This window comes from Sebastes umbrosus, chromosome 13 (assembly GCF_015220745.1).
Source record: "Sebastes umbrosus isolate fSebUmb1 chromosome 13, fSebUmb1.pri, whole genome shotgun sequence".
Classification (NCBI taxonomy): Eukaryota; Metazoa; Chordata; class Actinopteri; order Perciformes; family Sebastidae; genus Sebastes; species Sebastes umbrosus.
This window is the reverse complement of record NC_051281.1, coordinates 29,970,917-29,984,988: the sequence shown is the minus strand read 5'-3', so window position 1 is coordinate 29,984,988 and position 14,072 is coordinate 29,970,917. Positions and strand designations below refer to the sequence as shown.

The 14,072-nt window shown below is 43.1% G+C and overlaps 1 protein-coding gene across 8 annotated transcripts in view; it reads left to right on the top strand.

Moving 5' to 3' along the window:
• hdac4 (histone deacetylase 4) overlaps nt 1–14,072 on the top strand; it is a 212,618-nt gene that overhangs the window by 174,696 nt on the left and 23,850 nt on the right. For 7 of the 8 annotated variants that reach the window (XM_037789081.1, XM_037789082.1, XM_037789084.1 and 4 more), the window contains 5 exons: nt 2,556–2,663; nt 6,069–6,124; nt 6,472–6,559; nt 8,772–8,891; nt 8,990–9,087. In XM_037789081.1, coding sequence (XP_037645009.1) covers nt 2,556–2,663; nt 6,069–6,124; nt 6,472–6,559; nt 8,772–8,891; nt 8,990–9,087 — 470 coding nt within the window. Of the gene's footprint in view, nt 1–2,555; nt 2,664–6,068; nt 6,125–6,471; nt 6,560–8,771; nt 8,892–8,989; nt 9,088–12,538; nt 13,494–14,072 lie in introns of those variants that run through there. The other variant, XM_037789080.1, reaches the window with a different exon arrangement.

The window sequence follows — 14,072 nt, the reverse complement described above, 5'->3', positions numbered from 1 at the left end:
ACAGGAACGCTCAATAAGAACGCTCTCTGTCTGAAATGACCTGTGATTGGCCAAAGTCTCCCGTCACAGGCTAGATGTTCTTAAAGCCTGAAAACAGAGCCATGAGGAGGAGCAGAAGTCTAGTCATCTCTCAGAACACTTGAATTACAATATGCTGAAAGGTTATTATGGACCTTTTGCCCAATGATGCCAAAAACCTTCTGCCTACTGCTGCTTTAACACCAGTTTCTCTCTCTTCACATTCTGCTCATTCTTCTGTCGCTCATCAACAACACTCTCTATACCTCCTCACCCTCTACTTTTGACTTATTAGTCTATGGTAAACGCACCACAATTTTTATTTCACAGCCTTTCTTGGCACATCTTAAAAAGAGCCCTTTTCTTCCCCTGTGGATGTTATTATAGAGTCCTGCTGCTGCAGCCCTGATCGCTCCCGTCACCGGAGACAAGAGGGAAGTAAAGTGGGCCGGCTGGCTGAAAAGCTGTTGAGTCGCTTAACACGCTGACTAGTTGAAGGACCATGGGGCTGACTGGGTGTCAGGGGTGAATGTATCAGTCGGCCAGCTGACTGAAAGGCCAGCAGCAGTCTGACAGAGCGGCGGGTGACTGTCAGGTTAAAGTTAACATATTCAAAGTAGGAGAGCCCCGGGTTTACATCAGAGAGCCTCTCCAGAGCTCTGGCGTCGGCCGCTCCGCACATGTGTGTGTACAGTTCAAACACATCGACACACGGACCTTCCTTTTTCTTCTTTTCCTCTGCCAGCTTCTCCTCTCTGTGTTTATCATGCGCTCCATCTGCCTGCAGTATCTGCCATGCCTGATGGAGGCTGTGTATATTATCCTGTGCACCGTCCTGCTTACAATCAATCACAGAGAATATTGTGGTCCATTTGGCTCGCGTACGTGCACAAGTGCGTGGATGTGCTTGTTGTGATCGGGGCCGAGCGTGCCTCAGCATTAATCAGGCTTGACCACTGATGTCTGAACACACTCAAACACACACACACACACACACACACACACACACACACACTTACAATCAGACATTAGTTTCACTATATAAAACAAATAAATAAGTAGCTCAACTTTTCTTGCCTTACAGTTTGTTTTTACTCAGACTTCAAATTGTCCGTCATCTGGCCATATATTGTCCATGTTCAAAATGTTTCATCCAGGACTTCATATCTGAAATTGAATTGATTTTATTTACACATTGATTTGTCAACATATTGGCAAACTAATGTGTTTAGAAACTGACGGCACTCTTTACCTTAAAGGAGCAATGTGTAGCGTTTCAGTGATCTATTGGCAGAAATGGAATATAATATTGATATGTATTATATTAGTAGTAGTAGTATTTTCTTTAGTGTATATTCACCTGAAAATAAGAATCGTTGTGTTTTCGTTAGCTTAGAATGAGTCGTTTATATCTATATACGGAACGAGTCCTCTTCACGAAGCCGGCAGCCATGTCTCTACAGTATTCTAAAACGGACAAACCAAACACTGGCTCTATGTTCGGCCATTTGCTTTTCACGTATCTGGCCACCGTAGTTCTCCTACACGCTTTGAACACGGGAGAAGTTTCAGTTGGTGGCAATCTGCAACTTCACTGTAGATGTCGCCAAATCCTACACACTGCACCTTTAAAATTGACACATGAAATTACAATAAATGCCAGAATGAGTAACCCATTGTTAATCAAGACATTTTTACATTTAAGTTTACATTTTTAACTTAGAAATGATATGTATTGATGAACATCAAGTTAACACGTAAATTCATTTTAACGACACTTTGAGGTTGTAGCGGGCTCAGTTGTAAAGCTAGAGTAAATATACTGGCTTCATATGAAACTAGAAAACCTCAGGTGTTAGCTGTTGTTGGCTGTTGGGCTGCAGTTTGCCATGTTATGATTTGAGCATATTTTTTATGCTAAATGCAGTACCTGTGAGGGTTTCTGGACAATATCTGTCATTGTTTTGTGTTGGTAATTGATTTCCAATAATAAATATATACATACATTTGCATAAAGCAGCATATCTGCCCACTCCCATGTTGATAAGAGTATTAAATACTTGACAAATCTCCCTTTAAGGTACATTTTGAACAGATAAAAAATGTGTGATTTATTTGTGATTAATCACAGTTCAATATTTGAATCGATTGACAGCCCTACTTAAAACATCTTACATCTGCTCCTTTCGTGTGTTCTATAATAAATGTTCCGAGTGTATGATTAAGCTTCTAAATATGTGTTGCTGCCTCACAGTTTCTCTCTCTCAGTGAAAACATTCCAGCTGTCCCTAAACTGCCACTTTCAAAGACTAACTTTGATGTGAAAATGACATAAGCTAAATGATTTCAAATGTCCTCACAGTTTTACAGTCGCTGTCACACTGAAGTACTGTAAACCGCAGTCACACTGAAGTACTGTAAACCGCACCATCAAATGTCCCCAAAGAAATGGAAAACAGTGTAAAGCTGCATATTTTTGCCAGCTTTAAAAATGTGATATAAACAACACATGACTGTGTGTGTGTGTGTAATTGCAGGTGGACAGCGACACCATTTGGAATGAGGTCCATTCGTCCAGTGCAGCTCGCCTTGCCGTCGGCTCAGTGGTGGAGCTGGTCTTCAAAGTAGCATCGGGAGAACTGAAGGTTAGTCCGGAAGCTGTGTTGAGTGAATTGAACAGCAAAGTCGTGGCTGTTTGCTGGGCTTTATTGTTAGCGATTGGATGATGACTAAAGGCATTTATTACACGGCTTTGTTAAATACTCGATACTGATTGGTCAATCACAGCGTTCTACGGTCTGTTATTTCTTTGTAGTAGCCCGTTGCTATGTATAAAAGACCGTTGCTATGTATAACAGACCGTTGCTATGGGCGCAGTTCTGATCTCGGACTCTGAAGGACCGTTTTTGTGTCAAATTATTGATTTCTTAAGTAAGGAGCTGTGTAATAAGCGTGATAGTGTACAGCTAGCAGGTCATTGTTGTGAAATAAACTCGTTCGAGGCGATGCAAGACCCCTCCACTTCGCGTCGGGGTGCCGCATCGCCCAGTCAGGGTTTACTGATAACCTTTAGGATGGAGCCGACATGAAACAAAGCTCAGATGGACGCCGCCAAAGTACATCCAAGACTAGAACTGCTTAGTCTGCTTGTCAGGTTTGACTGCCTCTGTGCATCTGGGCCATTCTGTAAATGTTTATTTGACAATATTGTTATTGGAATAATCCAACCTTCTTATACCCAACGCTACGAGCACGGCATAGTATCCACTCACACCTCCAAACACCTCAAGAGAAGAGAAACCTCCTTCCAGAACCATCCACCACAAAAGTCTCGTTAGCACCTCCCAGACAGACATCCCCTCCCACCCCCACACCCCCCCTCATGCTTTGCCCACCAGCCAGCCAGCCTTCCTGTGTCTGTGGCGGTGGCTGCTTACTGTTTGAACCCAGCAGGGAGGCCCGGCGCACGGGCACTGCTAATGCCAACAGTCCCCCACTAACAGGCCTGTTTTATTGGCTTTACACCGCAAACCACCTGCAGAGCAGCCGTGGCACTTAGCGTTAGCTTAGCACCAACAGACTAATGACATTCCTCTGAGAGACAGTAGCACGCCATATTATTGGCTATACGTTCTCGCATTCAGTACCTCTTCTACATGTGGGCATGATTACTATGAAGGAATAACGGTCTGCTCTTTCTATATTGTGCGGTTGGTAATATCAGAGCTTAGAGTGAAAATGAAATGGATCACACATTCCAGGAGGGAAAACACTAAACGTGACTGAAACATGAATAATACAGGGTTAAAGTTTACAAGTGCTGACTTGCCCTCAGCTTAACCTCATCTTAACACATACATGCACATGTGTACACACACACACGCTTACACACACACACACAGATGGTCCTCTGAGGATCCTCCACAGCCAAAATGACCAAATTCCACCTGCACCGGCAACTCTCTGAACTCCAAGAATCCACTCCACACACACTCACTCACACATGTCTGTCACATGCTTTCTATTTCTCTCCCCATGTCTATTTTAATCCATTGTTATTTTTCCTCTGCGCAGAGAAACGATCCACCTCCCCCCTTGTCTCTCATACACCTACATACATGCCGTATTATGCAGCCTAGCTTTAAATGAGCGTCTTCAAACCAGCTAAGGCCATTGTCTCTTCAATAAACTCCCGGCTGGCTGCTAATCCACAGCAGCTGACTCAACATCATTAGTCCAGCTTGCCTCGCTCTACATCGGCTCGAACATCTATCTAACGTCCCCACATAGCAGTGGGAGCCCCCAAAAAACAGTTGCTGGGAGTCCCGCAGGTCCCTGCCTTAACAAAGCTCCCCTTAACTGACCCGATGGAAGCATCTGTTTCTGTGTTTGCATACGCGCTCGCTTTTCAATTACTCTGCCTGTTTTAAATCTTGAAATGAGGCATCGGGACATTTTTATTTTGAAGAATAATACTTGTGAGAGGATTAAGTTTGGTTTTGACTGACACACATTGTGAGGTCATGAGATTCCATACATTTTTCTTTTAAAGGGACTGTTTGTAAGAATCAGAAATTGCTTGTTAACAGCGACACCTGTGGCCGTTAAGTCAACGAATGTCAGCATGCTGTTGCTCGCGCTTGTGCTCGCTCTACATAGACATGAATGAGCATCGCTCAAAACAGTGAGGCGACACACGTCAGCTAAAAGCACAATATCACTCTATATTTCAGCTGCTTGGCAGTAATTTTAGCTGACCAGACGAAGGTCTCTCCATGAATCAATGCTGATCCTAGTGTTGGCTTTTCCTGCCTCAGCCTCCCGACCGCGGCCGGAGGGAACAGGGGAGACACTGGAGTTCTGGTCGGAGACGATAACGTTTCTTTCATGTAAGAAGTTACAAACAGTCCCTTTAATTTATCTATCTTGTAGGGCAGCACAATTAATCGAATATTAATCGCGATCACGATTTTGGCTTCCCACAATTAAATGAACGGTGATGATCGACTGCGATATGGACGTTAAAGTGCGTACTCCAATCATAGAAAATTCCGCTGCATAAATCAATCACTTCCTAAACTAACTAGCTAGAGATGCACCGTCAATCAACAGCCAATCTAATACACACACACACACACACACACACACACACACACACACACACACAACATGTCGTCGGTGTGGAAGTTCTTCAGTGTGAGGGAAGAAGACATAAAGCAGCAATTTGTCATAACTGTCCAGAAGTCTAAAATAAGCCATGGAGGAACAACTTTAAAAACATTTGGAACAACTAATTTAATCAGACACTTATTATATTGTAATTCGTTCCCATGACGCTTCTCAGAGTAATCACAGTGACCGGTTCATCTGCCGACAGCACGGAGCACGTTATGGTGCGTTCAAGCTCTACTCAGTAAAAATGAGTATTGTTTGATGGTATGCGTTAGGCGATGCGTTCAAATGTAATCTTGTAAAATGTAGCTTTTGGCGAGAAACTTGAATAAATCCAGTTGCTTGAAGGAGATGTTTTCACAGCAATATGAAATAGATAACAGAGAGAGAATCATGACCTGTTTAACTTCCTAACACTAGCTCTAAGCAGCTTATAATATGTAATTAAAACTATTAATGCCAAGAATTAAATAAAAATACAATTATTTATTTCCTAATAGCTTTAATGCAAATAACCACTATAGATGACACTTAATAAAGTTAAAGATTTAGAATTTTTGACGGTTAGAATGAAGCATGACATGGAAGTAAATTTCCCTAGAAATTGTAATAAAAAATATTTTGTCCCTAAAATCAATGACTAATCGTGATAATAATCGTGATCTCAATATTATTCTAAATAATCGTGATTATCATTTTGGCCATAATCCTGCAGCCCCTACTATCTTGTGTTGTCATCATCTGACCTCTCAGTCTCTCAAAGAGAAAGGACATGTATCCTTAGATTAGAGTGAGCATGTATAAGGTCAGACAGAATCAACCTCCATGGACCATGATTAAATATGCTGTGTGTTAATGACTTTTGTTTCCCCTGACAGAATGGTTTCGCTGTAGTCCGGCCACCTGGACACCACGCTGAAGAGAGCACTCCGATGTAAGTGTATTAGAAATTTGACCAAGAGAAAGATCAAGCCTGGATCATAGCAACTTTGTCCGAAATTTCTCTATGCCTTCATTTTTCTCATAATTGAATTTTTCTTAAGAACATACAATTTCCTCCTCTTGAAAAGCTCTGTTAGCCTCGTCCTTCAAGACAACTTTATTGGTCCTTCAAAGCTTCGACTTAATTTCTGCACAGCAGGCATCAATGTGTTTTTCTCAATGTGAGATATTTTTTTTCATGACCGTATTAAGACTGTATATAATATTGCTCCAGCTTGTGAATATGATATAATTTCAGGAAGTTAATAGCGCTGTCTTGTTACTGTCTGACTGTTTCAGGGGCTTCTGTTACTTCAACTCAGTCGCCATAGCAGCCAAGCTGCTGCAGCAGAGGCTCAGTGTCAGTAAAATCCTCATCGTGGACTGGGTGAGTTCCACATACAACACAATGGGTTGCTTGTTACATAAACATCTATTTAGATAATGCACACTTAAGTAGTGTTGTGGTGGCTGTTAAAGCTGCAGCGGGTAGAATTGGAGCAAATTTGTCACTATATCCTGACAGTAGTGCATGAGACAGGTAATCTGAAAAAAAATCATTTGTCTCCGGTGTCCTCCGGTGTTCCTAAAAGCATCTGCAGGCATGTCAAATATGTCAATCACGGTCAAACTAGGCCGTGCTGATCAAATATGAATTAACATTCTGTTACTGTAATGCCTATTGAAATATGTGCTGTAGTGTTATTTAGGTCAGACAGTCTCACTTTTGGAAAAAAAAAGGGACAAAGTAATTTCTAAGAAGGTATGACGAAGCCTCCGTCATGTCTAAGAGCGCTGCTCGTCCGTGGCGTCCCTGGCTGGTCATGGCCATTCCCAAAAGCCTTTGAAGGGCCTTTTCATTTCCTCTCTGTCTGTCACAGGGAGACTTTTAGTGCAGCTAGCAAACTCATTGTCATGCCACTCCAGCCAACGGGGACATTTTTAGGACCAGTGTATTAAAGCATTCTTGGGATAGAGACAATGAGGTCATTCAATTGATGTTGTCTTGTTGGCTAAAGTGAAAAAACTTTTGAAGTTGAGTGTTTTATTGAATCCTGCTGACCATCCCTATTGTGACATCCCAGCAGACTGCAGCTGATATACAGACTTGACTGTCTGGCAGTATTGCAGTTGTTCTGCAGGAGTTGGTAGCCTCCTCTCTGTGAAACTCTGTCAGACAGCTTCTCTTATCTCAGGGTTCCTACGCAGTATGGAAAAATATGGAATTTGATTTTAGTGATCTCCAGGTCTGGATCAGTTTGGAAAAAAGAAAAGAGAGTATGGAAAAACATTTGATAATAGTAGATAGTAAATTGATAATGCTCACAAGAGAGTGTAACAAATCAGTGTGTATGTAATCTACGTAATAATGAACCAGGAAGTATAAAGAGCAACAAACGTCACGTAGGGAGGAGGTCGGGGTGGATGGGAGGGTCAAAAAACACCGGACTTTCACCGGGTGTTTGTGTCCCATATGTCAACTTTTCCGACGGCTGATTTAACAATCCCAACTACACAAAGCCTTGTTGGCTTAGGATTCCAAATGAAAAAAGAAAACTGGATGTGTAAAATCATTCGACATCTCCAACATGGGCGAGGCGGCAACTGTAAGACATATGCGAGGGCAAAAGCACTGTAGTCTTGTCACATCATGCTCAGCACCCAGAGTCACCAAGTCACAAAGCCAAAGATGGACGAATTTTTCAGACCATATTTTGACGACAGAGAAGTCTGGAAATATGAGTCTGGAATAGTATGGAATTTTTAAATAGAAAATGTGTTGGAACCAGGGCTGTTAACGTTAACGCAATAACGTGTTAATGCAAATTCGTTATAATGCCACTCATTTCTTTACAACGCAACTTGCGATTTTTAGGGAGTAACAGACTCGGTTATAAAGCCAGAGTGAATCAGCGTGTATCAGATGAAACTGGAAAACCTAAGGAATCCGATGGTACCAACCATGTCATACTAGCTTGTCGCAAAGGAGGCTAAATAACGCTCCAAACTTGTGCAAAATTTTGGTGAGGAAAAATTGTCATGGCCATTTTCAAAGGGGTCCCTTGACCTCTGACCTCCAGATCAGTGAATGAAAATGGGTTCTATGGGTACCCACGAGTCTCCCCTTTACAGACATGCCCACTTTATGATAATCACATGCAGTTTGGGGCAAGTCATAGTCAAGTCAGCACACTGACACACTGACAGCTGTTGTTGCCTGTTGGGCTGCAGTTTGCCATGTTATGATTTGAGCATATTGTTTTATGCTAAATGCAGTACCTGTGAGGGTTTCTGGACAATATCTGTCATTGTTTTGTGTTGTTAATAGATTTCTAATAATAAATATATACATACATTTGCATAAAGCAGCATATTCGCCCACTCCCATGTTGATAAGAGTATTAAATACTTGACAAATCTCCCTTTAAGGTACATTTTGAACAGATAAAAAAGTATGATTAATTTGCGATTAAATATTTGAATTGATTAATAGCCCTAGCTGGAACCCTTTCGAATGTTAATCGCTCATTTACTCACACTCACACCACACTGTGTAAGATTTTGCCCTAACCCGTTTGCCTTTTTTCCGATGTTTCCAGGATGTTCACCATGGTAACGGCACCCAGCAGGCCTTCTACGCAGACCCCAGTATTCTCTATCTGTCATTGCATCGCTACGACGATGGGAACTTCTTCCCTGGCAGTGGAGCACCTGACGAGGTGGGAAGAAACACCAGTGTGTGTCTCTCTGCCTGCATGCCCACCTGTTGCACAAAGTAACCCAGGCATGCATGTGTGTATGTGTGTGTGTGTTGTAGGTGGGCAGTGGAGCAGGAGTAGGCTTCAATGTGAACATGGCCTTTACTGGAGGACTGGAACCTCCCATGGGTGATGCAGACTACCTGGCTGCGTTTAGGTAAGACACTGAGGGTCCTATTTTAACAATCTATAGCGCATGGTCTAAAGTGCATGCTGCAAGTGTATTTAGGGCGTCTCCAACTCCACTTCTGCTAGTTAAGCTGCGCATAATTTGGGCGCAAAGTAAAGCGCAAGGGGCAAAGGGGTAGTATTTAGTCTCTTAAAGGGACTGTTTGTAACTTCTTACACAAATAAATCAATCCGGGTCGGTGTCCCATGCGCGCTCGCGTATGGCTACACTGTTCAGACTCAGACTCCAACACAAACTACACGGAAGCACCAAAACCTCTTGGTTGTATCTAGTGAAGCCCGTCTGTTAAACAGTGTTGGCCGCGGTCGGAGGACGCGGGGGGAGACCGTAGCTTTGGTCTCCAGGACCGAAGTCTCTGGTGTACTCTGCTCCTCTGCTCCTCTGCCTGTTTGCCTTCACTCACACACCGCACTCGTTCTTGCTCTTTTGCTCCACCTCACGTGCATGCGCGCACACTCCACACTGCAGAAGAGTTAGTTTAGCTCTGAGAATATCTAGTGAATGTACAGTGGACGTTTGTGCAGAAATAACTGCTGCAGCTCCTCCAGACCAACAGAGGTTTCCCGTTTCTTGTGAAGTGACGGGGCTCCGCAGAGAGAAACGTTATCGTCTCCGACCAAAACTCTGGTGTCTCCCCTGTTCCCTCCGGCCGCGGTCGGGAGGCTGAGGCGGGAAAAGCCAACACTAGGATCAGCATTGATTCATGGAGAGACCTTCGTCTGGTCAGCTAACATTACTGCCAAGCAGCTGAAATATAGAGTGATATTGTGCTTTTAGCTGACGTGTGTCTCCTCACTGTGTTGAGCGATGCTCGTTCATGTCTATGTAGAGCGAGCACGAGCAACAGGACGCTGACTTTCATTGACTTAACGGCCACAGGTGTCGCTGTTAACAAGTAATTTCTGATTCTTACAAACAGTTCCTTTAATTATTCATAGGTGTGTTTTGGGCGTAACAGGAATCAACCCAATCAGTGTGTCATCTCCCATTCCCTTTAAAAGTCAGGTGCGCCTGCACATTGGCTCATTGCTATTTAAAAGGAGCGGATGAGTGGAATCCTTCAGAGATGCATTACGCACAGGCTTACAGCTGGGTGCAAGATAGGGCCCTGATACTTTAGAGAGAATTTGTGGTCTTACTGTAGATTTTGTGATTGTTGAATATCTGCTCTGAAAGTGACTTGGAGGGAAGGCTCTGCAGTGCAGAGTTTGACAAATGATCAATTGGGGGTCGTTGAGTAGGTAGGGAGCCAGGCCTGATTTCTATTAGGTCCACTTTCTGGGGCTATTTATAACACCCTCACACATGCAAAACATAGACCCACTACAGCCGTGGACTCGCCACAGACATGTACGTGTCTCATACACATCTCTGGGTTCACACAGCTGGTAAGGAGCAGGTCTAGATCGGTTCCAGCGCTCTTTTGAAGACGAACCCAAGTTTGTGAACCGTGCGTCTATCTGGCGCCGAGACAAAAACGTGTATCAAACCGACAGGCCGCTGTCTTCTCACAGCTTTCGGCACGCAAGCTCCCGGAAGCACACCTTAGTCCGTTAATGCACCCCAGACCCCCGTGTGCTCTCACTCTCCCTCTCTTCACTTTTTATTGTTTTTCTTCCCCCTTCATCCTCCTCTTTCTACCCATGTGTGCATAATGCACCGATGACAACCACCCAATATACGTATATCACTCTACAGATGTTATGTATAATCCACCACTGAAGCCAGTAGCCAGTGTAGCATGCCTCACACACAAGTTGGTATACTATTTTCCTCCATCTATATTGGTCTAATGAAGTCTCAACAAGTTTAATGAGTTGAGAGTTGACATGAATAGTATCCAGAACCTTGACCTTACAATGATTCCCATAATGCAACTCAATAATGTCTTTCATTAGACACTCACTGCCTCCTAAATGAACACTTCTTTCCAACACCACACCTCCAGCTCATAATACAGGCTTTTGATTAAAACTAGGGCTGTATAATAACAATAATAACACGTTAATGCAGGGATTTAAAGATAGAGTGAAGATCCTGGTATCATATGAAACTAGAAAACCTCAGGAATCCACTGTTATATACCATGTCATACTAGCTTGTCGTGAAGGAGGCTAAATAACGCTCCAAACTTGCACAAAATTTTGGCATGGAAAAACTGGCGTGACCATTTTTACAGGGGTCCTTTGACCTCTGACCTCCAGATATGTGAATGTAAATGGGTTCTATGGGTACCCACGAGTCTCCCCTTTACAGACATGCCCACTTTATGATAATCACATGCAGTTTGGGGCAAGTCAGTCGAGTCAGCCCACTGACACAAATGCAGTACCTGTGAGGGTTTCTGGACAACATTTGTCATTGTTTTGTGTTGTTAATTGATTTCCAATAATAAATATATACATACATTTCCATAAGGCAGCATATTTGTCCACTCCCATGTTGATAAGAGTATTAAATACCTGACAAATCTCCCTTTAAGGTTCGTTTTGAACAGATTGAAAATGTGCAATTAACGTACGATTAAATATTTTAATTGATTGACAGCCCTAATTAAAACATTTAAACCTCAAGTCCACGATGAGATAACGCTGATGACATCATCATGGTTATTTTTTTCAATCTCTGGAAAGCCAGAGCCAAAGAAGATGTTGTACAGCTGTTTTTACCGGCTGCGTAGTACTCCTTGTGATGAGTAAAGTGAATCTCATGTATAACGTTGGTGGAGTGCCCCTCATAAGGCGTTGTTGTTGATGTTCCATCTGTATTTGAGCCAATCAATGAATAATCAAGTTGATCAGTAATGCGCTGCGCTTCAGTTAAACCAACCCACCCTGTAAACATTAAACTGGAGCCACTTTGTAAAACAGTAGTTTTGGTATGTTTGTTCAGGGGTGCACGCATCCATATATGCATCCAGAGAGGCCTTGTACTGTTTGGTTCTGTTTATCAATCAAAAAGTTATGGAAGAGGTCCAAAGAAATAAAGTGAAAGAGGATGAGAGTTTGGGTGTGTGTCACCTCAGACCCTGGCGCCGTTAATCCCCCGAGGCTGTAGCAGTTATTGGACAATTCACAGGCAAAGACAAAGGAACACGGTCACAGGTACTGGATAGTTTATACACTAGCTCATAGAAATGCAGAAGGCCCCGGCCTTAAGCTTACATGAAGGTGCATGAATATGCACCAAGACACAGAGAAACAGATGCTCACACATGCAGCTTTTACATCAACGTGCTTACACATTCACCACCACATGCAGACGCATGACACATGTGGATGGACACCTGATACACACACCCTCTCTCTCTCTCTCTCTCTCTCTCTCTCTCTCTCTCTCTCTCTCTCTCTCTCTCTCTCTCTCTTTCAATCTCTTTGTTTATGTGTGTGTTGTGGTCCTGTCCTCCCTCCGTCTTCAGGAGGGGATGCGTGCCTCGCAGCCGGCACCTTCCCATTCCTCCGCTGGCCTGTGCCACGTTGCATTTGCAGGGGATCAAGTCTCAGCCTCCAGAAAGCACAGAGAAAAAAGATAAGAAAATTGGCCCTAATGAAAACCAGAAGCACCGTCTCTCTCTCTCTCTCTCTCTCTCTCTCTCTATCTATCTATCTCTCTGTATCTCTCTCTCTCTCTCTCTCTCTCTCTCTCCCTCTCTCTCTCTCTTTCTCTCTCTCTCTCTCTCTCTCTCTTTCTCCCTCCCTCCCTCCCTCCTCATCCTCCTCCTTTCACTCCCTCTTCTGCCATGAACTTGGAAAGACGAGAGAGGAGGAGAATTAAACTTAATTCAAACCAGCTCTCCGCAGCGCCAGATGACAGGGCTTTGAAGTGCAAGTGTGCGTGTATGAGTTTTTCGCTCTCTTATTCTCTCTCTCCTCTCCCGCTCTCCTCTTTTTTTTTTTTTTTTTATGAACGAAGGGGGAAAGCCTTGAAGCTCTGCAGTTTAACCTTTTGTTGACTGGTTTGATGAGCACTGCTCCCTCTAAAGGAAAGACTCTATATCTTCTTTAAATGGGCCTCACCTGGTGCTTTGCTGCATGGGCGAGGTTGAATCTCTCCAACAGTAACAACTCATGGTTTGGAGGCTTTCTGGCCGTTTTAATACTTTACAATCATTAAAAACCGAGGAATTAGCTGGTAATGGTAATTATCTCTGGTAAATACTGGCAGATTGTTTAAATGAAGGCCTCTGCATGACGGAAACTCAACCTCAGATGTGTTTACACTCTTTTTATTCAAGTGAAAATTCAAAAAGAGACCTACTTTATTCTACTGTATATTAACAAAACAAACCTAAGGCATTGATACTTATCTAAAATGTGTTTAGAAATATTAAAGCAGCAGTAGGGAGAATTGGAGCAAATATGTATGTATAAGTACGTTATTTCTATAAAACGGTCACTATATCCTGACAGTAGTGCATGAGACAGGTAATCTGAAATAAATCATGTGCCTCGGTGTCCTCTGGTGCTCCTAATAACATCTGCAAGATTTCACAGACCGGAGGAAAACAACCAATCAGAGCCGAGCTGGAGCCTTGCCGTCTGAGCAGCTGTCAATCACTCGCGAACTCTGATCAAACAGTCAAACTAGGCAGCGCTGATCAAATATGAATCAATATTCTGTTTAGCTGTAAAATGAAAAGTTTGTGACCCGAGATAAGTTGAGGAAATACTAAGCACCGCCCACCAGCCGGAGCAATGATTGGAGTTTCTGAGTGATTGACAGCTGCCTCTGTTGAATAAACAGCCAATAGGAACGTTCTCTCTCTAAAATGACCTATGATTGGTCAAAGTCTCCCATCATGGGCTAGATTATTTAAAGCCTGAAAACAGAGCCATGAGGAGGAGCAGAAGTCTCTCAGAACACTTGAATTACAATATGCTGAAAGGTTATTATGGTATTTTTGCCCAATGATGCCTAAAAACATTCTGCCTACTGCAGGTTTAAATGTCTTA